This window comes from Geotrypetes seraphini, chromosome 2, assembly GCF_902459505.1.
Source record: "Geotrypetes seraphini chromosome 2, aGeoSer1.1, whole genome shotgun sequence".
Classification (NCBI taxonomy): domain Eukaryota; kingdom Metazoa; phylum Chordata; class Amphibia; order Gymnophiona; family Dermophiidae; genus Geotrypetes; species Geotrypetes seraphini.
This window is the reverse complement of record NC_047085.1, coordinates 505,381,056-505,408,443: the sequence shown is the minus strand read 5'-3', so window position 1 is coordinate 505,408,443 and position 27,388 is coordinate 505,381,056. Positions and strand designations below refer to the sequence as shown.

The 27,388-nt window shown below is 44.0% G+C and overlaps 1 protein-coding gene across 2 annotated transcripts in view; it reads right to left on the bottom strand.

Moving 5' to 3' along the window:
* LOC117354556 (oocyte zinc finger protein XlCOF6-like) overlaps positions 1-15,227 on the bottom strand; it is a 66,363-nt gene extending 51,136 nt beyond the window's left edge. Inside the window, exons 1-3 of one of the 2 annotated variants that reach the window (XM_033932284.1) lie at positions 15,002-15,226; positions 14,409-14,535; positions 10,036-10,155 (exon numbers count right to left, since the gene is read on the bottom strand). In XM_033932284.1, the coding sequence (XP_033788175.1) occupies positions 10,036-10,155; positions 14,409-14,535; positions 15,002-15,049 (295 nt within the window). In that variant the 5' untranslated portion in view covers positions 15,050-15,226. Of the gene's footprint in view, positions 1-10,035; positions 10,156-14,408; positions 14,536-15,001 lie in introns of both variants that reach the window. The other variant, XM_033932285.1, reaches the window with a different exon arrangement.
* Between the last annotated feature and the right edge of the window lie 12,161 nt (positions 15,228-27,388).

Here is a 27,388-nt window from a genome sequence, read left to right as displayed (position 1 = left end):
GTCCACGGCTTTTACCATTGGTTCACAAGAACCGGTCCCCCTTCAGTTCCATCATCGCCACTTGAAAGATGAATGCCCTTTGTTTGACCATTCTCGGCTGCGAGATGCTTGGTCTTGTGATCTTGCTGTAGACTTGCCTTCGAACCTACTTCTTCAGTCTGTCCGACGTCTGCCAGCATTTCGTAAATATACCACCTTTTGGGAACAACATTTTAAATTGATTTTTCGTTTATATATCTCTCCTAAAAGGGCTTATTTGGCTCAATTTCATTTAATTGCAGCCTGCCTTCGTTGTCAGGCTCCGGAGGCAAATTTGGGACACATGTTTTGGACTTGTCCTCAGGTACAGCATTTTTGGACTGCTATCTTTGCTTTTGTTGAGAATCTTTGGCATGTTAACATTCACAGCTCACCTTTGCTTTTGTTTGGGACTATTCCTCACTACTTTCCACGTTCCAAAGGAGTTGCAGCTTTCCTCAAGTGGTCTATCCTGATTGCTTTGAAATGCATCTTGCTGAAATGGCTTGAAGCTGAGGCTCCGGACTACTCCCTTTGGAGGAGCCGCATGATTGCTCTTTTGATGTGGGAACGACGGGATGTGACTGATTTGTCCTCTCGCCAGGGCCGCCTTTTCCAGTCTACTTGGGAACCTTTCTGGACTACTTTGACCCCTCTGGCTCGTAGCCGGATACTTAATTGATGCTTTTTGTTGCGCTTATCTTTTTGTTTCATTTTCTGTATGACTTGCTCATTGTTTCTTTTTGGTAATTGGAAGGAGGACCCAGGGGTGGGATTGGGGGGGGGGAGGGGGGTGTTTTGGGTTGGGTGTGGGGGAGGGAGGTTCTTTGGGGGGATATTTCAAACTCTTTTGAGCTGCTTTTTGACCTTGTTGTGCCCTTCTGTTGTTTTCTTGACTGCTCAATAAAATATATTTGACTATAAAGTTAATATGGAAAAATCCAAAATTTTAAATGTCACACTGACTGAAGTACAGGTACGGTGTTTACTGCCTCAATTTGCTTTTTCCTGGGCTGCTAACTTCATTAACTATTTGGGTATTAACTTAACTGCAGATTATCGTCAGTTATATATGGTGAATTATCCAGAGAGGCTTCATCAAATTTTTGTGGAATTAGAATGATGGGAGGGCTTGTCGCTGAGTTGGATTGGGCGTATTTCTGCTCTTAAAATGTTGGTTTTGCTAAAATTGTTGTATGTATTTCTCGTTTTGCCTATTACTCTTCCGGATACTTTCCCGGAACATTTTTACTTACATATGGCGAATGAAGCCCCCTCAAGGGTTCGGCGTAGTATACTTTTATCGGGCTAAATTACAGGGTGGTATTCATTTGTATTATATGGCGGCTTTGTTGCAAGAGATTGTTATGTGGGTAACATTTGAGGCTCGCCCATGGATCCATTTGGAACAACATTTTATACCTCGTATTTCATTGTGGAAATTACCATGGGTTTCACTGGAGCGTTTACGTACTACTTTGCGGACTCCCAATCCTTTTTTACAAACTATTCTGACAGCGTGGTATTGACTCCGGCAGGTGCTGTTTCCGGAGTGGCAGTTTTTTGGTCAAATGGAAATTTCGGTGATCCTGGGTTTTTCCTCTGACCGAGAGGTGGCAATTAATTATAGGTGGTTTAAATTGGGTTTACGTTTTTTGGGCCATTTGTGGGGTGATATGCACATATTGTCCTTTGAGGAGTTACGGGCCGAATATGGGTTGGAGCCTAGAGACTCCTTTTTATGTTTAAAATCATGTTTATTGAGCAACAGAAAACATCCACCACCAACAAAGACACCAATAGTACAGCAAAAAGGTAGCAAAAACAACAAATAGGAAGCTCAAAGCAATTTTCAATTTCAACCTCCAACCCCTACCCCCACCCAAAGGCAAGAAAGCTAAAGAAAATAAAAAGAAAAGGAAGAAAAAGAAAAGGACAAGCAGAAGTGCAAACAGAAGATATACAACATATTTCAACTAGCATCTCAGAAATTCAAAAGTCTACTCCTTGCAATTGGGGAGAAAGAGTTCCAGAAAGGCTCCCAAATGCATAGAAACCTGTGACCCGCTGGGAAATCCAAAGTTCTGAGCTGTGTGCGTTCCATTTTCAGCATAGTGGTCATATGAAGTCTCCACTGTGTAAGCGTAGGGGCCCGGTGCTCCAGCCAAAGCAACAAAATAGTATTTTTTCCTTGAAGCATCGCCCATTGAAGAAAAAGAAAATAGCCCCTCGGAGTAGGAGATTGCAAGGAGAAAACATCAAAGAGAATCTGCAGCTCCAGCTTGACACCACACTTCCAGAGAGAGGAGAGAGCCCACAACAACAAATCCCAGAAGCGCTGAACCAAAGTGGCCTCCCGACATCCGCACTTAGGACAACGAGAGGACTGAGCTATCCCAGCCAAATAGGCCCGGCGGGGAAATATATGTAGTCAAAGAACAAATTTGTATTGAAATTCCCAGCAGGCTACATTGATCGTGACCTTGCAAATAGCTAGCACAAAGGACTTGAAGGTAACCTCAGACTAAGTAATGGACAGATCTGACTCCCACGCTGCTGCATAGGTTCAGTACGGAATGGTGGGAGAGGAGTCCAGAAGTGCTCTATGATGGAATCTCAGAGGAACCACCTTATTTTGAGTTTGCAGGGTAAAAAGAAAACCCAATTCCTCCTGAACATCTTCAGTTAGATCCGTCCAGCATAGACTCCAGATATAATTATGAAGTTGTAGATAAGGGAAGATATCTCATGGAGAAAGTGAAAACTCCTTTTGCAAGTCCAAGAAGGGCAGCATCTTTCCCTCCTCCGTGAGCAGATGAAACAGATAATAAATGCCTTTCTGCGCCCAACGTTGAAAGTCAGGAGAAGATGAACCCACTGGAAAGTGCGGATTGTGTCTGATGGCCAAGTAAGGGGATGCCTTAGCAGAAAAGTGATGACGTCTGAGACTCCTTTTTATATACTTGGAATCGTTCTTTTGTTCATAAATGGGTTTTTGGGGATATTTCTTTAGGTGAAACACAAATAGAACAAGCCTGCAGCTGGGAGATGGACGAGGGGGGGTTTGCGGGTGTATCAGGCTTTATTATATAAAGAAGACCCTTGGGATCCTTATAAAGCAGTTTGGGCATGGGAGTTGCAAGGGGGGGAGAGGGTTGCCTAACTGGGAAGTTCTTTATAAGGGTCTTTTTTCCCCTAAGTTATCTATTAACTATATGGAAAATGGTTATAAAATGTATTACAGGTGGTATTTTACTCCTGAAAGGGTACAGCAAATATTGGGGCGGGGGTCGGATTGTTGTTGGAGGAACTGTGGGAAACAAGGTGATTTCTTACATATATGGTGAGACTTGGGAGTACTTGTAGACAAGTCACTGAAACCATCCGTGCAATGTGCAGCAGTGGCAAAAAGGGCAAACAGAATGCTAGGAATGATTAAGAAAGGTATCACAAACAGATCTTAAAAGGTTATCATGCCGTTATATCGGGCCATGGTACACCCCCACCTGGAATACTGGTACATGAACAAGGACATAGTACTACTTGAAAGGGTTCAGAGAAGAGCAAAAAAATGGTTAAGGGACTGGAGGAGTTGCCGTACAACAAGAGGCTAGAGAAACTGGGCCTCTTCTCCCTTGAAAAGAGGAGACTGAGAGGGGACATGATCGAAACATTCAAGATATTGAAGGGAATCGACTTAATAGATTACAGAAACCGGTGTGCCCTATATTGCCGGGGGGGTGGGTGGAGGGAAGGGGGACACTTAGAGGGTGGTAGGACTAGCTGAATCCAGGTCATAAGAGCCAAGACCTGGACTAATTTTCATTAGGCTTTTCTTTTCCTTGAGTGGCTATATCCATTGATTGTTCTAGTTGTATCTTTTGAAATTGAATTGTTTCATTGGATTATGTATTTTTGTATTGCTTATCTTGAATAATTAGAAGTGGGGGGGGGGGGGGGAAGAGCAGTGGAGATAATGGGCAGCTCTGTCTAGTACCCCTAACCGGTGAAAACCCCTCAGACCTCAAACCATTTATCCAGACAGTGGACTCAGGGTTATTATAGAGCACCTTAATCATATTCCAAAACAGACCCACCATACCGTATCGCTCTAACAGCCCAAACAAATACTACAATGCATACAATCAAATGCTTTCCTTGCATCCAAACTCACTACTAACCCCCTCCTCTGTTAAGTCTCTGCCTGACCTGTTACAGTCATTACTTTGCAGATATCCTAGACCGTGCGTCTACCTTGAACAAACCCTACTTGATCTGGGTTAATAAGCCCAGTCAACAGGGGAGCCAAACACTTTGCCAAAATCTTTGTAAGCAATTTCACCTCAAAATTAATCAGCAAAATTGGGAGGTAGGACTCCAACAACTGAGGACCCTTTCTAGGTTTCGGTAAAACAATGATGGCAAACTGATTAGCAGGAACTGCGTCAAAGGCTTTGCTGAAATCTAAGTAAATTACATCTATTGCACATCCTTGATCCAATTCTCTGGTCGCCCAGTCAAAAAATGCAATCAAATTTATTTGGCATGATTTGCCTTGGGCCTTGTAATGCATTAGATTCTAGGAAATTCACTATCCTTCCCTTCAGCAACACTTCCATTATTTTTCCAATAATCGAAGTGACTTAATGGCCTGTAGTTTCCAGCTTCTTCTCTGTCGCCACCTTTGTGAAGAGCGACCACATCCGCTCTTCTTCAATTCCGTGGGATCTTTTCCATCTCCGAGGATTTATTAAACAAATCTTTAAAAGAACCCACAAGAACCTATCGGAGCTCCCTCAAAATTCTGGGGATGGATCTCATACAATCCTATGTCTCTGTGCACCTTCAATTTTTCAAGTTGCTTATAAACACTTACTTCCATAAACAGGCATCGGAATGGAGGTGGGGGAGGCATAGGGGCAATGGCCTCCCCCAAAATTGCCCATTCTGTGGGTAATCCAGTTCCCCCCCACACACTTTTTGCAAGGCTGGGAGTGGCACCTTGCTACCAGCCAGCATGCCTGCTGGTAGGCACTCTCTAATGCACCCCTTCGCCGGTGGGAGGAGGGGAGAGAAGTCAATGCTGGCAGAGTGCTGACTAGCAGGCATGCTGACCAATAGCTAGGTGTAGAAGAGAGGAGCATATGGGACCGGGGGATATTGGACTCAGATGAGGGAAGGAGGGAGAGATGTGAGAAATGGAGTAAGGGAGGGAATGATGTCAGATGTGTGACAGGCAGAGATGGATTTGGGGACAGCAGAGGGGGTAAAAGGAGGACAGGGATGGGGCAGAAGAGGGACAATAAGAGATGGATTTGGAGAAGGACAGATGGAGGAAGAGATTGACAAGAGGGAAGGCAGAGGAGGGAAAAGGGAGAAATGGATGTGGAGGGGGCAAAATGGGGAACGGAGAGAGAAATTTGGTGGAGCGGACAAGATGGGGAAAGGGAAAGAGATTCAGGGGAGGGGACAGGAGGAGGAAGAGTTGAACAACTCGGGAAAAGCAGAGAAGGAAGAGAAGACATGGCTAGGGAAAGACGGAGGGGATATGGACTGGGGGCCAGGAGAAGTGCGAGATGTCATACTTGGGAGCACACCAGGACCTCTGGCCATACTCTGCTGATGCTGCCTGTGGCTTTGTGAAGAAAGAAGTGTAGCTAGAAAGAAGGAGGAGGAGACCTACTTGGAGCCATCCAGACCTACTTGGAACCAGCCTTTTCAGAGGGGGTATGAACTTGGGACACAAAAGGGAGGGAGGGGACATGTTAGGACACAGAAGCAAGAGAGGGGGCACAAATTTGGGACAAAGGCTGAAAAAGGAGGGCGGGAGCATTAACTTGGGACACAGAAGGGAGGGAGAGGGCATGAACTTGGGACATAGGATGGAAGGATGGGGAAAGAGATGCTAAGGTGGGGGAAGGAATAGAAAGGGAGAATTGTTATGCACGGGTGTGAGTGAGAGGGAAAGAGATGGTGTACATGGGGAAAGGAAGAAAGAGGAGAATTATTGGACATGGACATGGAGAGGAGTGAGGCAGAGAGAGATAAGAGGGCAGAGAAGAATTTGAACCTGGAGAAAGGGAGAAGTTTTCTAAAGCCAGGGAGACTCAGAACTTTGAGAAAGGCAAAGGTGCTGGTGACTGCAGAAGGTTTCCACAAAGTTCGCACATCCTGAAGCAACCGTTTCCAGCGAAACGCTGGGCACCGCATCAATGTGACACTTGCTCCATACACTTACCTCAGCGTGGGATAAGTATTTTCTTTTTATTCTTTCTTTAATGAAGACAACATTGATTAGTCAGTGGTTTAGTATAAAATTTGTGTTTTCTCCCTTCATTTGAAAGGTTGTTTTTTTTTAATGCCGATGAGGTAACTTACCCCTGGTAGTTTTCCCACACTTTGTCTTATTCAAGGTGGTGTGGGTGGGGTTCTGAGGCTCACATTGGCAGGCTAAGATGTTTTTGAAGCCTTTGCATTGACAGAGAGTTGGGCACTTATCTTTATTTTGTTCTCCTTTCCGTGGAGTGTGTTATTTAGTAGAAGGGTGTCGTATTTATTATATTTACCATGCATACTTGTGTTTGTGGGTCTATTATTAATGTTCATTGCCAGGTTGACCAGAAAACTGTAAGATGGTTAAATTATCTGTGACTTATCTCCTATTGCGAATGAACATCTAGAACATTTATGGGAGACTTTGCAGAAGGTGCCCAGGCCTATTTCCATTATATATAAATACTTCAGGGGGAGAGTTGTACCTAATTTGATTTTCCAACAACATTGGGAGAGGGACTTGCACTGTACCTTTACAGCTAAAGAATGGGATGATATTTGTGCTGAGGTAGATAGAGTGTCTGTTTGTGCATTGATACAAGAGAATGCATATAAAGTGTTGAGTTGCTGGCATTGTACTCTGGAACGACTTCGTAAGATGTATCCTCAGATGTCAGGCAGTTGCTGGCGCTGTCATAATGCAGTGGGAACCTTTCTTCATATATGGTGGGATTGTCCTGTGTTGGTTCCTTGTTGGATGACGGTGGTGCGCTCTTTGTCCCAATTGTTGGGGGTCCCTGTACCAAATATTCCTCAAAGCTGTTTATTGGGGTTATCTACTTGTGTGAGCAGATGGCAAACCCGCTTATTGAGAATGGGGCTGGCAGCGATTAAATGTCTCATAGCTGCCTATTGGAAACAGTCCCTGGTGCCTGATGTGAGTGAATGGAGGGTAAAGTTATCTTTGATGGGGAAGATGGAACTATATGTGGCTAAACGCAGAGATTATTATCAGCAATCATTACATACCTGGACTGTTATTGCTCAGAAATTGGATATTTAGGGGTATGAAGGGACCTTGATCCTATAGTACTTTTCAGCTGTTGGTGGGGTTGGGTGGGGTTGGTCTACTTGTATGGTTGTTAACATTGCTAACGATGTTTCGGAATTTTGTGTATGGTGGTGATGGTTCGCCGCAGATTCCTGTGTGTTCCTTTGGTTGTTTAATTTTGCTGTTCATCTGTTAAAACTTTAATAAAAATGTAAATATTAAAAAAAAAAAAATGATCAGTGACTCGTGTTAATGTTCACTCTGTGTGACCTAATAAAGATATTCTCACATCCGTTGATGTTTTCAGGGTAGAAGAATTGTCTGCAAGATGATGGAAGCACTGATAAAGGACAGCATCTGTGAGCACATGGAAACAAACGGACAACTGAAAGAGAGCCAACATGGCTTCTGCAGGGGAAGGTCGTGCCAAACAAACTTACTGCACTTCTTTGAAGGTATAAACAGCGAGTTGGACAAAGGGGAACCCATAGACATCATTTACCTCGACTTCCAGAAAGCCTTTGACAAGGTGCCCCATGAGCGACTACTTAGGAAACTGCAAAACCACGGGGTGGAAGGAGATATATACAGATGGATTAAACACTGGTTGGCAGGCAGAAAACAAAGGGTTGGGGTGAAGGGACAATACTCAGGCTGGCGGAGTGTCACGAGCGGTGTTCCACAGGGGTCAGTGCTCGGACCGCTGCTGTTCAATGTGTTTATAAATGACCTGGAAACGGGGACGAAGTGTGAGGTTATAAAATTTGCAGATGACACCAAACTCTGCAGCAGGGTTAGGACCGCGGAGGAATGCGAAGACCTACAAAGAGACCTAAACAAACTGGAAGAGTGGGCAAACAAATGGCAAATGCGATTTAATACAGAGAAATGCAAGGTCATGCATATAGGGAAAAAGAACCCGATGTTCAGCTACAAAATGGGGGGATCGGTGCTAGGGGAAAGCAACCTTGAAAAGGACTTGGGTGTGCTAGTGGATACAACAATGAAATCAACGGCACAATGTGCAGCAGCCTCAAAGAAAGCAAATAGAATGTTGGGTATTATTAAGAAGGGTATCACAACCAGGACGAAGGAAGTCATCATGCCGCTGTATCGAGCGATGGTGCGCCCGCACCTGGAGTACTGTGTCCAATATTGGTCACCGTACCTCAAGAAGGACATGGCGATGCTTGAGAGGGTCCAGAGAAGAGCGACGAAAATGATAAAAGGCATGGAAAACCTTTCATATGCATATAGGTTAGAAAGGCTGGGGCTCTTCTCCCTGGAAAAGCGGAGACTCAGAGGAGACATGATAGTGACTTTCAAGATCATGAGAGGTATCGAGAAGGTAGACAGAGAAAGATTCTTCAGACTAATGGGGCCCACAATTACAAGGGGGCACTCGGAGAAGCTGAAAGGGGACAGGTTTAGAACCAATGCTAGGAAGTTCTTTTTCACTCAGAGGGTAGTGGACACATGGAACACACTGCCGGAGGCTGTGATAGGACAGAGTACACTCCAGGGTTTTAAAGAAGGATTAGATAAATTCCTGAAAGATAGGGGGATTGAGGGATACAGATAGAGGTAGAGATGGGATATAGATAGAGTTTAGATAGAGACCAAAGGGATTTAAGGGTTCAGACAATGATCACCGTACAGGTCATGGGCCTGATGGGCCACCGCGGGTGCGGACTGCTGGGCGCGATGGACCTCTGGTCTGACTCAGCAGAGGCAACTTCTTATGTTCTTATAAGGACGGATGCAGCTACATGCAAGTGGCTCATTATATTAATTCCTTGGAAGTCTCATCTTTAAATGAAGATGCAGCAGACTTAACTGTCTCTCACTCTTGCTTGGGAAACTAGAGTGAATCTGTTTTAACAGGCAGGGCTGTGCAGTCTGGTAGCGCAATGAGCCTACAAGGAGGTGGCATCTAGATTTTGTGTGGAATAGAGAATTACTGAGTAACAAGCAAATAACTGGAGACAGTACACGTATTTTGATGGAAAATATAAGGAAATTACCTCAATCAGCTCTCTTAATAGAAAAGCAATATAAATTCTTACTAAGAACACAGGAAGATGCCTGAAGTGTGGACAAACAGGGAATTTCTCACAGAAGGGATGAACCTTGGTATGATAATTTTATAAGCTGGATATTCTTCTGCCACCACACAGATGTTCATGTCCCTTCTTTTTCCTGTTCATAATAATAAAATGGGAACGTCTGGATGAAAAAAAGGGATCTCCAAGAGCATGGAGGGCATTTCAACAAATTTGGATGCCAATATGAGACAACCTTCCACATAAGCCTGCCCTGAAGGGGGGATGGGAGGAATGACCATCTTTTTTTGTTTTCTGTACTAGAAGTAGGGGTCACCATGAAGGAATAAAGTGGGCGACATTGGTTTTATCAGTTGGTTGTAAAGGGAAAACAGCATCATTTGTAGAATATACAGTTTGTAGTCTTTAAGGTAGGGATTGTTGGATGACTTTGAAGTGTTTAATGTAATATGTGATTTATGGTTGAAGAAATAAAAATATTCTCGCATAAAATGAATATTTGCCTCTCATATAAGAACCCGAGTATCTCATGCATGCTCAGCTAAAGATGAGCCTGGTTTAGAAATTTAGGTTACAATGCCAGACTATATCTCAGCAGTTTCACCCCGTCCCTCTTATTACTGCACTCACCTGACCAGCTGCTTCTCCCAGGTTCTCTTTCCTCTGATTCTGGCTCATCCTTGATGTACGGCTCTTCCCCTTGTTCAATGCGAGATATAATGTGAGGAGTGACGGGAAGCGAGCCTGTTCCTGGGAAACAAAATTTTGCATTAGGTTTCTCAAAAGTATTTATTGTGGGATTCCCTCAAATTCAAAACTAAACACAATTTCTAGCATAAACCAACATCAATAAACAAAAATACTCAAACCTTCAAAGGAACTGTTTTAGATCTCGCAGATCTCAATAAAATCATATAAACCCTCTTTGCTCATTTGGATAGTCCAGTTCCCACTCTAAATAGTCCAAACATTATCAGCCTCGTTTCAATATCAGTGAGCTTCCTTATCTCTTATACAACATGGGTTCACCTTCATTTCATCCAGAACATCTGGATTAAGGTGAAACACACCAGAGAACTCTTTCCTGCAGTAAAAGTCAGCCGTTTCACCCAATATCGCAGATGACATTCATCAGACACAAAGTAAATCTTACCACCTCTGCCTGTCTCTGTGACTTATGGATATTTCAGCTTAGCTCCACCCCCTTTTCAGATGTTCCTAGCCCATAATACTTACAGCCTGCCTAGAGACAGGACGTCCCCAAAGCAGCATCAGATAAGGAGGAGTTCCCTTAGCAGTCCCTTGAATGGTGTGTAGCTTATACTTTTTAGTCTTTATTGTGAGTTTTATGTTTACACCTTGGAAGATTTTAACCTCTATAAATTTTGCTTTGGTTTATTGAGGATGGAGGTGATAATTCAAATTTTGTTTTAAAGTGGTTATTTGTTTTATTGTTCTTATTTTAATTTTATGATGTGCCTGAAATCAATTAATACAAGTGATTATGGTGAGGGGAAAATATTGTTTCCTCATACTTTAATATTTATTAGAGAAAGTACCTTTTGAAACAGCACCAGGGTTTAAAAAGATAGATCTTATTTAATGCAAGCTCAACGGGAACCAAAACTTTTGTTAATTTGCAGATTTAGAACTGTACTGAATAATATATTTTACTATTCAATGAATACAAATAATGAAAATTATTATTTGGTCGAATACTGAATACAAATAATGGGCAATGAACTTTAACATAACAAATAATAAAAGAAGCACTCTTAGTCCAGCCCTTCATTCTTAAGAACTTAAGAAATACCTTACTGCGCCAGACCACAGAAGCAGCTTTCCAAATTTCTGCTCTGCCCCTCCATGGACAGACCCTGAGCGGCATCAACACATCCATACATACCCTCTGAGCTCCATGACCTCCCCCTCCCCCACGTGCACATCAAATTTCCCCCATGTACACGCACCCCTCCTGTAGCATCAATCCCACTGATTCACTCCTCCGCTAATAGATCCTCTCCCATACAGGAACCACTATTAAGCACCCACCATGTGTTAGCGACCCCACCTCCAAAAGGCCCACGGCATCAGGCCCCCACCCCTGATACACTGCCTGGATTTATTAGTCCTTGGGATTTGGTGGGGTGGAAGCAATGCCCGTTAACTCCCGTTTTGATGATTCCAGCTCTCAAAATGGCCACCAAAACTTCTAATTGAAATATTACAGTTAGGGGTCACAAGTCCATAGATGGGCATTCTCCTGCAGAGCATTTTGCCCATATATGGAAATCAATCATCATATATCTAATAATCTGTCTGTAAACTGCTCTGGATCCAACAGGAGATAAACAGGTACATAAGACACCATTAGCACAGCATAACATAGCGTAGTACCCATTCAGGGCAGTCCCTTCCATCTAACTTGTATTTTGATTAGCCGTGAATAAAAATAAAGTTACGTTTGAAAGTATTTTTATTATTTATGAGTTTAAGTACCATCATAAGAAGACATATGTAACAAGTTTAACAAAATTAATAAAGGGAATATGTTTTACCTGTGATTGAAGATGGCAACTGTTGTCTATTTTATCACTGATGTGATCAACTGAGTGTGAGGTGCTTGTGCATAACTTTATCTAATATAATAAAATGCTAGGCGCGCATGTGCACTCTTAGCCCGTGCTTCCCTGATCCGTCACGCTGTGCCGGCAAGAGTGCGCATGCGCGCTTACTACGTCACCAGGACTCGCGGAGCGACTCACGGAGCGTCGGCTGCCAGGAGGAGGGCTTCGAGGCGAGGCAGCTCAGGCCGCGAGAAGACACAGATGGCGGTGGAGGGAGCGATCGCAGAGTCCTGCCATCATAGTTGAGGAGCGCTAAGTCGAGGGGGGGCTGGCGGGGGAAACGTGAGATCCACCTCTAATACGTCGCCGGGTGTGCTGTGACCCCCTCACATCCGGCCTGTCCCGCTAGACGCACAAAGCATAGGAAGGCCACGAAGCTCAGAAGTCAAATGATCTGTATTCCCACGGAGCAGACATTTACTCTCCTAGGAAGTGATCGATGAGAAGACAGAAACAGCAAAGTGCACCACGGTAAAAAGGGCATCCATTTAGTATCAGTGTGGAGGAGATTCTAACAATCAAAGTACTTACAAAGCACAGTTTCTGTGCATTCTTGAAGCCAGCCTGGGTTGGGTTAACTCTTGCGGAGTCCCGCAGGGCTCTCCCCTTTCCCCCACTTTGTTCAACATCTACCTTGCCTCATTGGGGAACTTACTACAAAACCTAAAGGTTAAATTCTATATCTATGCGGACGATATCACCATTGTTATTCCCCTTACTACTCTGACCCCCAAGACTAACATTCATCTATCATCCATTCTAAAGGAAATCGAACTATGGATGACCGAATTAAAATTGAAGCTCAACACCGACAAAACTAAATTTTTCCCCAATGACAAAATCAGAGACTCATCGATCTTCTTGAATGGTCAGGACTTCCCTATTGACCACTCCATTAAAATCCTGGGAGTCACCCTGGACCGCCACCTCACTCTAAATGCTCACACAGATTTATTAGTTAAAAAATGCTTTTCAGTACTATGGAAACTCAGAACCATCAGAAAATACTTTGATGCTCCATCCTTTCGCTTACTGGTTCAATCTTCCATCCTGAGCCTGCTCGATTATTGCAACATTATTTACTTGGGATCCTGCAAACAAACCATCCTAAGACTCAGCAGTTCGGCTAATCTTTAGGCTGAAGAAATGGGAACACATAAGCCCCTACTATCAAAAACTCCATTGGCTGCCCCTAGAGGCGCGAATCAAGTTTCAAGTTTATTAGGATTTTATATACCGCCTATCAAGGTTATCTAAGTGGTTTTTACAATCAGGTACTCAAGCATTTTCCCTATCTGTCCCGGTGGGCTCACAATCTATCTAATGTACCTGGGGCTATGGAGGACTGAGTGCCCCTGTTTAAGTTCTCCTGTCTGTGTTAAAAATCAATATTTGGCCTATCCCCCACTTACCTGGTTTTCCATTTTAATCTGGCAAGTTATCTTAGGCCCACACGAAGAATACATCTGTCCAACAATATCCTATCCAACAATAAAAGCCTGCCACTACAAAAGATTCTTGGACAGAACTCTCGCCTTCCAGGCAGGCAAATGGAACGATTGGCTTGGTAACGTTTTCGCACTCTCATCATCCTACTTCAATTTTAGAAAACTGGTAAAAACGAGCTTGTTCAATCGATTTGTCAATTAAGAATCTACTCAGCTCTGCTTACTCAACCAGTAGCCCTAATGAACTACATAGCTTTCATATTCCTTCATTATGTAAGATTGTATTGCTGTCTTTGATTGTAACCTCTTCGCTGACTTTGACTGCAACCTCTTCGCTGATTGTCCAGCGCTTCTTGCTGTAAACCGCCTCGAACTTCTACGGCTTTGGCAGTATATAAGAATAAAATTATTATTATAATATAGGGGGGAGGAAATGTAGCTATATTTATGAAGAGCATAACTCAGTGTCTGTCTACTGCTTGCTGAATAAATCCTTTAAATTGATTAATGGTCAAATTGAAATATATAAACTATGGGGAGCAGGGAAGAGGTGCTGCTGCACAGGGAAATGGGGTGGGGGAGGGAAATGCTGCTGCACAGGGAAATGGAGGGGGAGGATATGCTTTTGCTGCTACTGCAGAGGGAAGTGGGGAGGGAAATGCTGCTGGTGAGGAAAGGGGGCTGGGGCTGAAAGGGAAAAGAAGGGGGCTGGGTGGGTAAAAATGGGTTAGGAGCTGGGGCTGAAAATAGGGGACATGTGAGGGAAGGAGGCTTTACTAGCACCCATTAATGTAACGGGCTAAAAAAACTAGTTTAATATATTTTTGTTGTGAATATTTTTCCTCTTAATCCATTTGTTTTTCACCTTTATAATGATGTTTCAATACTGCTAAAAAACAAACAAACAGAAGATAAACTTATCCCTTACCCAGTGAGATGAGGGTCTGATAATTGTCCATCATCACCTCCCTGTAAAGCTCCTTCTGCTCTTCATCTAAATAAGCCCACTCCTCCTGGGAGAAAGAGACAGAGATATCCTCAAACCTCAGCTGCATCTGAAACACAAACAAGAAACACACTCACAATCTTCTGAATGGCAGGCAAACGTTTGCTGGATGTCTACACTTTAGAACCACCTAAACCATGGGGTGAAATGTCAGGGGCTCAGTAGGTTTTGGGGTGTCTATTGGCCCAGAGGAGGGTGATGTTGATTTGAGAAGACAATTCAGAGTCCCAGAAGAGGAGCAAAGCAAGTAGACAGCAGTGACACCAAATCTCCCTTGGGGTAGTGTGACCATATGGCTCCAGAAAAAAGGGGACGGACTGAGACATCCGGGTTTTACTTCCATTGAAAGCAACCAAGATGTCTCAATCCGTTCTCCTTACTTCCATTGCTTTCAATGGAAGTAAAACCCGGATGTCTCAATCCGTCCCCTTTTTTTCTGGAGCCATATGGTCACACTACCTTGTGCCAGTCTCCAGCCCCAGCTCTTAGCCTCCCACATGACCAAACGGCAGGACCTGTTCAGAAGCTCCTGCAGGCATTTCCCTCTTTCTCTGGCCAACCATTTGTCACTTCCGGCGCTGGAGGGAGGCAAAAACTGAGATTTGGAGCTGGAGATTTCCGGGTTATCTGCAAACGACGGAACAAAGACAGGAAGTTAAACAGGAGGAAACAGGAAGTTTGTTGGGCACAGGCTGATCACGTCAGAACGGAGAGGCGGAGCTTCAGAGCGAGAGATGCATTTCTTAGTGCTGATTGGTCAGAATGGTCTCTATCTCTGATTGGCAAAGAGAGGGAAGAAAAAGAGGGCGTTTCAGCTCCTTCTGCTACTTATTGGTCAAAATGTTCCTGGAGGCGGGAGGACGAAGAGTTTGAGCTTTGTCCTGGCAGTGTTGCCAGTGGGGCGGTTTTCCCGCCCAATTAGGCTTGTTTTTTAAGCCCGTCGGCGGGAAATAAAGGACTTGGGCGGGAGGCGGGATGTTGGGCTATTTTTTTTTTCTCTGGCTCTTTCGGGCAGATAACAGGGTTTGTTTGGTTTCTTTCATTGGTTCTGTTCCTGCACAACGGGCCAATCACTTAGGAACTCTGAGGTCGTTTGTGATTGGTCCATTATGCCCCAGCTGAACCAATGAAAATTCATGAATCTTGTGACCAGTCCGGCGGGAATAGCCAAGCCTCACTCTGGTATTTTGCCACCTACTTCTTTCAGCAGGTTTCAGTCCTGAGCACCCAGCATACTAGTATGCATAGGCAGTGGAATGTTTTTGCACCCCCATAATAGTAGTAATTGTAATACAATTTTTTTCATTAATTTTTCATATATATACACACACAATATAACCTTACTAATACATAATGGTTAACCACAAAATTAAACTACGCAAAGCACACTGTATGTTTGTCAACATTCATTCCTACCAGAGCACCTGGCCTTGGTTACACAAGCAGAACACAGATAGCTCCTATGCAAATATAGGACCAGAGACTAAAGTACTAATATATACAAACAGAACCCTAAGATGCAAGACTGCATGCAGTACAAGCCCCAGAGAAATAGAAACAAATGCATTTCTTCCTGAACAATGCAAAATATAGACAGCAGATGTCATTTCTCAAAACTGACACAATTCAATCACCAAATTGAAAATAAAATCATTTGTTGACTGGTAATTTTAGTTTTCAAACCATCTTTCCCAGTCTCTGGCTGCACATCCTGTCTGCTTTTAACTGTATATCCAGGGCCACCTTATCCATTTGCTGATTTTCTCTCCTTCACTTTCTACCTTACATCCGTCTTTAATGTTAATTTTTAACATTCAACTTTCTTCCATTTTTCTAGTTTTTTCTCAAAATCTACTTTTCCATGCCTTCCCTTCCCATCTATCCATGTGTACCATCTCCTCCCTCTTTCTTCTCCCCTACTCTAAGGTGACCATACGAACCGTTTTGAACAGGACAGTCCTGTTTTTGGATCCCCTGTCACGTTGTCCCCACACACAGCTTCGGGATGCCGAAATGTCTCATTTTCAGGGACAGCGTCCTAAAGCTGTGCGTGGCGACAACGGGACAGGCGATCGCTTCCTGTCCCTCCCTGCCATGCAAAAAAAAAAAAAGCCTCCCTCCAATGCCCAATTTTAACCCCCCCCCTGGTCCGCCTCTGCTCTCCTTATCTCCCTGCTGTTGCTGCTAATCACCGCCCAGAAGCCTTCTTCTTGATGTCAATTCTGACGTCAAAGAGGATGTTCCGAGCCAGACAGGCAGCGATTGGCTGGCCCAGAACGTCCTCTCCAGTGTCAGAATTGACGTCGGGAAGAAGGCTTCTGGGCGGCGATTAGCAGCAGCAGCAGGGAGATAAGGAGAAAGGCAATCAGTAGCAGCAGGAGAGACAATTAGCAGCAGCAGGAGAGGCAATCAGCAGCAGCGGCGGACCGGGGGAGGGGGGTGAAGGAAGGAGGGATGCTTTTTTTTTGTGCGGCAGGGAGGGAAGGAGGTAGGCAGGCAAGCAGGCTGGCTTTGTTGTGGCAGAGAGGGAGGCAGGCAGGCAGGCAGGCTGGCTTCGGGTGGGGGTGGGACAAAGTCTGGAAGGTAGTGAGAGGGATATGGGAAAGAAGCACTGGGGGCACTAAGGACATAGGAAGGAAGGAGGGAGGGAATAGAAAGGGACAATTGTTGGGCCTGAGTGCAGAAAGAAAGAAAGAATACACAGTCAGAAGAAAATGCAACCAGAGACTCATGAAATCACCAGACAGCAAAGGTAGGAAAAATGATTTTATTTTCAATTTAGTGATCAAAATGTGTCAGTTTTGAGAATTTATATCAGCTGTCTATATTTTGCACTATATTTGTCTATTTTTCTATAGTTACTGAGGTGACATTGCATATTTTAAAGTCATCTGCCTTGACATCTTTGAAACCCCCCAAATATAAATGATAATTAACATTTTCTCTGCGTATAGTGTGCTTTGTAGTTTTTTAAAAATTTTATTGTTACCATTATGAATTAATAAGATTTTATGTGTACATGAAAAATGAATGGAAGAAATTGGGGGCGGGGCTAGGGCAGGATTATGGCTGGGCTAGGGTGGGATTGGGGGCGGGACTGACAATTAATAGATGTCCCCTTTTGATGAAAAAATTAAATGGTCACGTTACCCTACTCCCATCTATCCATAAGAAGCATTTCTTCTTATCTCTTCCCTGTCGCACCCCTCACTGTGCACCATCTCCTCCCTCTGTCTCCCATTCCCCTCTATCCCTATATACCATCTCATCCCTCTCCCATGGTCAGACATCTCTGTCTTCCCCCTTCCCCCCTCATATGGTCTGGCATCTTTTTCCTCTCCTTCCCATAGCCTGGAATCTCCCATGGTCTGGCATCTCTCTCTCCTTCTCTCCCTCTTCCCGAGGTCTAACATCTCTCTCTCCCCTCCTTCCCTTCCATTCTGTGGTCTGGCATCTTTTTCTCTCTCCTTCCCATTCCAGTGATCTGACATCTCCCCTCCCTCCCACTGTAACATTTGTCCCTCCCTCTTCTCCACCACTATTGTGTCCAACAATTCTCCCTCTTTCTTCCTTTCCCCATATACATCATTTCTCTTTCCCTTTCACACCACATCCCTATGTCCAACAATACTGTTCCTTTTCCCTCCCCCACCGGCAGCATTTCTTTCTCTCCCCACTACTCCACCTGTGCAGCATCTCTCTTTTCCTCCTTTCCTAACCCCCCCCCCAGCCTGTGCATCCCCAACCCTCTCCCAGTATATGCAGTATCTGTCTTTCCCAACCCCCTGAGCATCTGTCCTCCCTGCCTTCCCAACTCCCTGCACCCAGCCTCTCCCTGCCAGGCTCTGCACCCAGCCCCTCCCCTTCCCCATCAGACTCTACCCCTACCCCAGTCAGACTCTGCACCCAGCCACCCCCCTCTATCAGACTTTATTCCCAGCCCCATTCCCTTACATGCTCGCTCTGCACCCTGCTCCATCATTCTACCTCCTCGTGCCTGGTGGTCTAGAGGTGCAGCAGGCAGCAGCCCGCTGCTAACCCAGCCGGTCGCAGCTGGTTTCTTCTGCCATTGAGCAGCAATTAGCAGGAGTGCGCTTTGACGCTCTTGCACGATGCTCAGCAGCTTCTTTGACTGGCTCCTGCAAATTCTCACAAATCACGAGAATTCATGGGAGCCAGTCAAAGAAGCCACTGAGCGCTAAGCAGGAGTGCCAAAGCGCGCTCCCACTCATTGCGGATGTTGAGAACCGAATGGCGCTGTTTAACAAAACCCACTTGTTCTGGGATTATCAATTTGGGCAAAAACAAGGCTAGCCAATTAGCCAATATTTTAGCCAATATCTTGATATCTACATTGATAAGTGAAATTGGTCTTTAAAACGCAACATCAGTCTCTGGCTTACCCGGTTCGGTATTAACGTAATATACGCCTGATTAGTGCCCGATGGGAATGTGCCCGCCGCTAATGTTGATGTATAGAATGCCTCCAATGGGCCACACAAAAAAGGAAAAAGCATTTTATAGAACTCAGGGGAGAATCCATCAGGACCCAGAGAAGTACAGTTCTTGAGTTGGTTAACCACCACCTGAAGTTCTATCCCCCGAATAGGTTGGTTTAATTGCCGCCACGCAGGGGAAGATAGACGGGGTACTGCGGCATCAGCTAGATAATCACAGACATCAGGTCTCCCTGGGATCTCCACCAAAGAATAAAATTCAGTGTAGTATGTAGAAAAGTTACACGCAATATCAGCAGTCTGTGTCACCACTGCATCGTCCTTGAGCACAAGACGAGAGGTATAATGATGTGGTCTCCGCAGTTTAGTCAGAATAGCCAATAAACGGCCTGGCCTATTCCCATATTTGTAATAATGAAACCGAGTGTAATAAAGATATTTTTGTGTAAGCGCGTGTAAAAGTTTATTTAGGGCAACCTGGGCTGCCGCAAGGGCTTCTCTGGATTGAGGCATGGGCCTTGCTAGGTGTTTCCGTTTCAAAGCAGCACATTCCTTCTCCAAAAGCAAGATACCCCGGGCCATACGCTTTTTCTACGCCGCAACATAAGAGATGATGTCTCCCCTAAGTACCATTTTTGCAGCCTCCCAAAATAATAAGGGGGTATCTTTATGTTGAGAATTAAAGATGGCATAATCCTCACACCTCTTATTAAGATACTGAATAAAATCTGGGTTCTTTACCAAATATGATGGGAAACGTCATCTCCCCCTAGTAGAAAGAGAATCATCCTGATGAATATCTATCCATATCGGACAACGGTCCGAAATTGAAAGGGGACCCACTTCGGCAGTGTGAATCTGGGAGAAGTATTGAGCAGAAGCCAAGATATAATCTATTCAGGAAAATGTGTGAAGGACATGAGACTAATGGGTATAATATGCCAGGAGTTAATCAAGTCTAGAGTGTCACATAGGTAAGGAACACCTTTATTTACACTAGGTGAAAGGGAAGGACCTGGCCCTATTCTATCTAAGTCTGGATCCATCACTTGATTAAAGTCACTCAGCAGGATCAAAGGAATGGTCTGGTCATGAAGACCAGCTCGTGCTAAAGAGGAAAAATATTCGTGATCATATTGATTGGGTGCATATATTAAACATTTGTCCAGACATGGTTACTCTGCACAACAGAAATCTGCCAGACTCATCCCTTTGTAGTTGTTCAACCTTACCGGGAAACCCTTTCCTTACCAAGAGTGCAACCCCCGCTTTTTTTATGTACTGATGAAGCAGAGAAAACCTGACCCACCCCCCTCTGTAACTTAGCATGCTCCATCCCTGCCAATCTGGTTTCCTGGAGACATGCCAAGTCAGCTCTATGATGTTTTAAGTATTGAAGGATTTTAGTATGTTTCACAGGGGAAGTGATTCCACACACATTCCATTAAAGAATTCTGAATGTCTCACCACCCATGATCCACCAGAAAGAGCTGCAGATACATTACCAAGACAGTCATCTCCAGGCGCCCAGCCCTCGCCCAGAGAATATGTTGTAAACCTGAACCCCACTCTGGAACCACCCACATTTTTAGCAATAAATACCATCCATAGATACACTGGAATTTACAATCCACAAACCTTCCAAAACCCTTCCCACAATTCCCTTCCCATTCTAACCCACCTCCCCCCACCACAACCCTAAAATCCCCATCCCCCCTATCCTCCCAAAAGAACAAATGGCCATCCTGTTACCAAAACAGCAGCAGGAAAGCAGTTCCTTTCCCTTTATAATAAGCAATCTTACTGTGAAAAAGACACAAAAAGCAATAGTCAATAAACTATAAACCACCAAGACCTGTAACCAAAGTAGTACAGTAAACCTTCAGGTAGGACATGTTGTAGAGGCCTCCAAGCAATTAATAAAGTCTCCTGCTGTGTCCATGGAGTCAAAAATGTGCCAATTTCCATCTTGCTGAATTTTCAATATGGCAGTGTAGATGAACATAAATCACCATTTCTGCTCCACCAATTTGGCACAAATGGGATGGAAAACTCACCTCTTATCCATTCAGGCAGTGAAGTAATCTTGTCCAATCCTCACAGGGAAAGAATTATAATGCAAGGAGTCTCGTTTCAGTCGGTAAGCCTGTAGTATTTCAACCTTATGGCGGTAATTGCGTAGTTTACCGATAACCACCCTGGGTCATTGATAATTTCCTGGTCGAGGTCCCACTCGATACACATGTTCAAATCTAGCTGGGCCCAGAGGCAACGGCATAGGTAAGTCACTCGCCAACCAAGATTCCAACCGAATCGGCAATGGTTTCTGGCATTCCCATAAATCATAAATTTCCACGACGGGACTGGTTTTCTAGGTCTTCCAGTTTTTCTTGGCATTGATGCAGTTGAGACATCTGTCGACATCGCCGTGGTTTCATTTTCCACCATTGAGACTCTGGTCTCCAATTCAGTAACACAAGTAGAATTATCTTCTAGGAGAGACTCCAATTTAGTAAGTTGAGATGAGATTTGCTCCATGCAAGGACCCAGTGCCTGTAAAATCACTTGGGCAAGCTCCGTCATCATCTCAGGGGTAAGCAGTATGCTAGCACTACGAGAGGCATCCGCCATTTTTTTGTCCCCAGGTTTCACCTTCTCTTGTTCTTTTTTCACCGATTTCGTTGACATTACTGGCTGAGATTTGGCCAAAAACTTGTCCATGTACCAATGAACAATAGTGCAAGGAAAAAAAAGTTAGATGGTCTGTAAATAGTGTCCAAAATAATGTGTATGAGGGTAAAGGCTCCAGAGCCGGCTCGAGTTGCTGCTCACCAGCTCACAGCATCACGTGATCGCCCAACTTGTCATTTTAAACAAAGCTCCTAGTTAATACTGCTGAGTCATCAGGTTCTGTAGTTACTGAACTTATGTTCACAGAGTTACAGAAATTATCCCAGGAATGCCTCATTCCCTCCACCTCACTGTCTTTGCAAGCTTCAGCAACAATTAATACTGCTATATGCAAACAGGATACTGCGGCTAGGTTGATCTTCGTAAAAAGCAAATTTGATCATGTTTCCCCGCTTCTGTCAAAACTTCACTGGCTTTCAGTAATTTATAGGATTCACTTTAAATGTACCTGCCCTCTGGAGGCGTATAATCTCTTACATATCAGGATTAATTGGGATAGCCTTGCGCAGTACTCCAGCCAACTTTGTCTTGGATTTGCCTAGGGGGCATTGGGCTCTGTGTAGAAAGATGAGCTTACTGGCCAGGAAATGTATACTTCAGTGCTGGACGGTCCCTGACACTCTGGCGTTTTGACATTGGCAGAACCAGTTGCATCAGTTGGCCATCTGGGAGGCACGAGAAGCTGGAGGGGCTAGGAATTGAAAGATGATGTTCTTGAATATCTGGGAGCCATATCTGCAATCCTTGAATCCCAAGGGCCGCAGTACGGTTTTACGATGGGTGTCCTAGTCTGGGCACTCAGTTTGTAGGGCTGGGAGAGCATTGGTGAGTACTGGTGGGGCGGGGTGAAGAGTACCACTGAGGGGAAAGGGAGGGGGGATTGGGTGGGGAGGTAGGGGGCTATTGAAAGGTTCTGGCACTTAGTCACAGATTGATCAGTGGGGTTCGGTGGGGGGGAGGAGGTGATGTGGCATCTTTGGGGCTCATCAGAGTCCAGGGCCTCGGAGTGCCTTTCCACCCCCCACTGGTCTCGCTTGCCCCATGTAGATTGGGAAGGGGGGATGTTTGGTTGCTGTTTCTCATCTTTTGTAACGGTATGTTATATTGTTTGTATTGTGCACCCTTGGGGTGCTTTGGTGTTGTATTTTCTGTTGCTTGCATCAATAAAAATTGTTTGAACCTAAATGTGCCTGCCTAACATTCAAAATCTTGCATGGCATTCTTCCTCCTCTAATTCCACTATCTTGGAATTCTACGAGACCTAACACTACCAGATCCATCCAAAAACTTAACTATCTTTCCCCTTGTTAAAAGGCGTTATCTACACTGGAAAATTAGGGAAATTTCTTTTCTTCAAAATCACTGAGCTTTGGAATAACCTTTCCTGCCCTGCTGCGGAATCTGGGCTCCTTCCAATTATTCCGAAAGCATCTGGCTATTCTCAAAAATGTAAATCTCGCTACCCTCTTTATAATCACTAACTCTTATTATGGTTTTTCTTCCTTATATTAAAATTCCTGTAAAGCGTGCAAAGCTCTATCTTTATAGAGAGGATGCGGTATATAAACTTAAGGTTTAGTTTAGTTTAGAAGATTCTCCCCCTGCTGTTTCTATGTATTATTACACTTTGCAATAATTAACATTATATAATGGTTAGCAAAATATACCTATTAGTATAAACACTCTGTTATATTGTATTATAAGTTTCAAGTTTATTTAAAATTTCTTATACCACCCAATCAGTCTTCTAGGCGGTGTACAAATTTGTAAAAACAAGTTATTGCTCGTTATATTTCTCACAGTTGCTTTGGATTAAAGAAAATATATTTATAGCAGAAAAGGTAAGAACAAATGACAGCTAGCACCAAGGCCCTTGGCCTCAAAGCCAAATGTTAGGAAAAATACGAGTATTTGAGACAAGAAACTGGTGATGAATATGGTGGAAACACAGTCACAAAATATTTTTCTTATGGTCCAAAGCGAAGGTTACCAGAAGGATAGTTCTAGCTGTGATAACTTCAAGAAAGCTGTTGATATTCAAAGCGATTTAACTGGCCAGTGATTAACTGGTTAACCAGTCATTTTCAGAGGCAGTTAACTGATTCGGGTGCTGTATTGCAAACTGTGTGCCGCTTGATACTGTGTAGTAGAGAATGACACGGTGAAAAAATTGGTCCCCGTCACCGCCCCGTCCCACCATCCTCTGCACCGCCCCGTCACCGCCATTCCCTTCACCGCCCCGTCACCGCCACTGCCACCCCATTCACCGCCCCGTCACCGCCACTGCAACCCCATTCACCGCCCCGTCACCGTCACCGCTGCATACATAAAAGCCTCAAACGGGTACGATTTTATATACTTTTCTTTATTTACGTATAAAGGAAACATTCTTTAAAACTTTAAAAATTAATTAATATTTGTTTCATTTTTCGAAGAGGTCTAGACAGATGACAAAAATATGCAATGTCACCTCTGAAACAACTATAGAAAAATAGACTGATATAAATTCTCAAAACTGACACATTTTTATCACTAAATTTAAAATATTTATTTTTCATACAATTTTTCAATCACTAATCTTCCACCACCCCTGGGGCTAGCAATGCACAGACATAAAACTACACAGTCTTACATGCAAAGGGGTTGGAAATAAAATAATCTTATTCGCTTTGCACTCTGATTTAAAAAAAAGAACCAGCTCAGTGCTGCAAGAGTAGCCCAGCCAGACTTCAGCACGGAGCTGGTCCTACTAGAAACCTCTAATGTGGCTTAGTAAAAGAGACCCTAAAAGCAAATAATCTCACCTGCATCAGAGCAAATGAAAATTTCAGCATGAGAATGTGTATGCTATTGGAAAGAGTAGCTCAGCCAGACCTCAGCACGGAGTTGGGTTTTTTTTTTTACACAAACATTCCTTTCCTTACCTCAGCTTGTAACCGACGAAGTTTTCAGGTTTTCAAGAAGCTGCGAAATCCAAATCCTCTGCTCGGCTCCGAAATCACAATCGCTACTGCTGCACTACAAGCCATTAAATATCATGTGCGGCAGTAGCGATTGGTCCCCTACTTTGATCTGACAAATGAGGAGCCAGTATATTGGGGGGCGGAGTCAATGCGGCAACGTGCAAGTTGGATCGAGAGTTGGAGGAGACAGACAACATGGCGGAGACATCAAACACCCAGTCACGAACACGGTGAAACACAGGTAAATAGCGGTTCCTAGAAGGGGGTACATTGGCCTGCGGGGACAAATCTTTTCACCGTTTTTGCGGGCGGTGAAAACTTTTGTCCCCGTGTCTGCGGCGATTTGGCTTTGGAGTCTCCATAACCCGCAGCCACGCCGCGGCTCCCTGCGGGGATCGCTCCCCGTGTCATTCTCTACTGTGTAGTCAGCCGGCACAGGTACCTCCCTCCTCCCTGGGGTCTCCCTTCCTCCCTGCATGCGCAGATGTCATCGTGATGATGTCATGCATGCACGTGACATCATCATGTCAACATCTATGCACTGCCAGATGCCCTCGAGCCATGGATCCCGATTTCATATGCTGCCGGCTCACAAGTTTCCAAGACACTAGGTTAGGGCCCCTTGGCGCTAGAGAATGACACGGTGACAAAATTCATCACTGTCCCCATCCCCGCGGAAAACCATCTTCATGTCATTCTTTAAGGAGAGAGGGAAGAATCAGAGTATGAATGGCCACAACCACTGACCCGCAAGCTTTGCTTTGAAGAATTCTGGTTTAGAAGGATTGAGGTTGAAATAGACACTAGAAAAATGACATGGGATTATTTCCCGCAGTTATCCGCGGGGACAGGAACGGTGATGAATTTTGTCACCGTGTCATTCTCTACTTGGTGCTAAACCCAAACCAGCTATTTTGGGGTTTTCTTTTTTTTTATTATTATTATTTATTTATGAATTTCAAATTTACAATTCAAGATAAATCTTGTACAGAAAGTGATTACATCAAATGAACAAGGAAATAGACCTCATAAATTTATATAGAAAAATTTTTTTTTGTATAATCTCTCAAGTCCACAATTATGATCCATGATGTATATTAAACAGAACTAAAAGAAACTTATTCATTAAAGATAAGCTGTACATGGTAAACTGATATTCAGGCGTCTAATTTATTGAAGCCCTCATTCTTACCCCTTCTCCAGGCGTGACAAGGAGAGGAAGGCCGTTAGCTGGTTTGGCTCAAAGAAAACATATTTCTGAGAATTGTAATGAACTATACACTTGCAGGGATGACGAAGATAAAAAGTTCCCCCTAAAGCCAAAACACCAGGTTTTAATAATAGAAACTCCTTTCTACGTCTTTGTGTATCTCTTGCCAAGTCTGGGAATATCTGTATTTTTAAATCAAGAAACTTTTTCTCTTTATTTTTAAAGAATAGTCTCAGAAGCCAATTCTTATCCATCGTTATAGCCAAGGTCACAATCAATGTAGCAGGTGTTGCAACTTCTTTATCAGATAATTCAAGCAAAGCTGATACATCCATTGGTCCCTGAATTTTTTCTTATTGAAGATCTTGAGTTTTATTAGGTAGATAATAGACCTGGGTGAAAGGAGGCAATAAATCTTCCGATACTTCCAATATCTCCAACATATACCTTTTTTTTTTTTTTTTTTTAAAGTATGTTTTATTAAATTTTCAGTACAGAACACAAACTCAAGAACACAGTGTACGATACCATAGACCAAATGAGTACAACAATCCATACCAAAAACACTCCCATCCCCCCAACCCACCCCCCCCACCCCTCAAATGATAATTCACCCAATGTGTCATATACCAGTGGAGATCAAACGTTCAACAAGTGGCTTCGAGCTCTAGGTGTCAAGGTGTTCCAGAATGGCTCCCAGCATGAACAGTATGCTTTCCCCAACACTGAGTCCCAGGAAGAGAAGCGCAAGCGCTCCATAGAAGCATGTTGGAGCATCAGTACACGCCAATGTGTCAGATTAGGTGTGTCCGAAGATATCCAGCAATGAAGCACCACTTTCTTCCCCAAAAGGATGGCGCGGTCCAAAAAATTCCTGAAACCCCTCGGAGCAGCTCTGGGAAGGGACTCCAATGTGAACAGCATTATTGGAGAAAAGAGATAAGAATAGCTCCACATTCCCGCTATGTGGCGATGTACACGGTACCAAAATCGCTGCACCCTCTCACAAGACCAAAATTGATGTCCAAGCGTAGCTGGGGAATGATGACATTTTAAGCAGCAGTCAGAGTCACTCAAAGACGCCCGATACATGTAAGAAGGCGATCTATAGAGTCTCAGCAGAAACTTATAATTCATTTCAATGAGTGTCACTTGTGGAGTCAAACGTGCTGTTTTGTGAAGACTTCTCTGTATGACTGATCCAGAGATTTCACAGGATAAATCCATCGACCATTTATTGGCATAAAAGTCGTATGAAAGTTCGCCCAAGCACTCCTGCAGATGACGATGATGAAAGCAAAGCGGAATCTGCGCTTGGGCTGACAGACTCAAAGCTTCAGAGATCAATTCCATGCACCTATCAGTGAGACAGTCCCTCGGCAGTGTGCGTATATATGAGGACAATTGATGATAAGAATACCATGACTGAGGAGTCCAGTGAGTATCTCTTTGAAGAGAATCTAGCGTTCTCAATTCTCCATTAGAGCGAACCATTTGAAATAAGTAGCAATTAGAGGGCCGAGACCAAATAGAAGCAGGCCCAGAGAAAAGTCCAGGAAGAAAGTCTCCATTGCCCCGCAA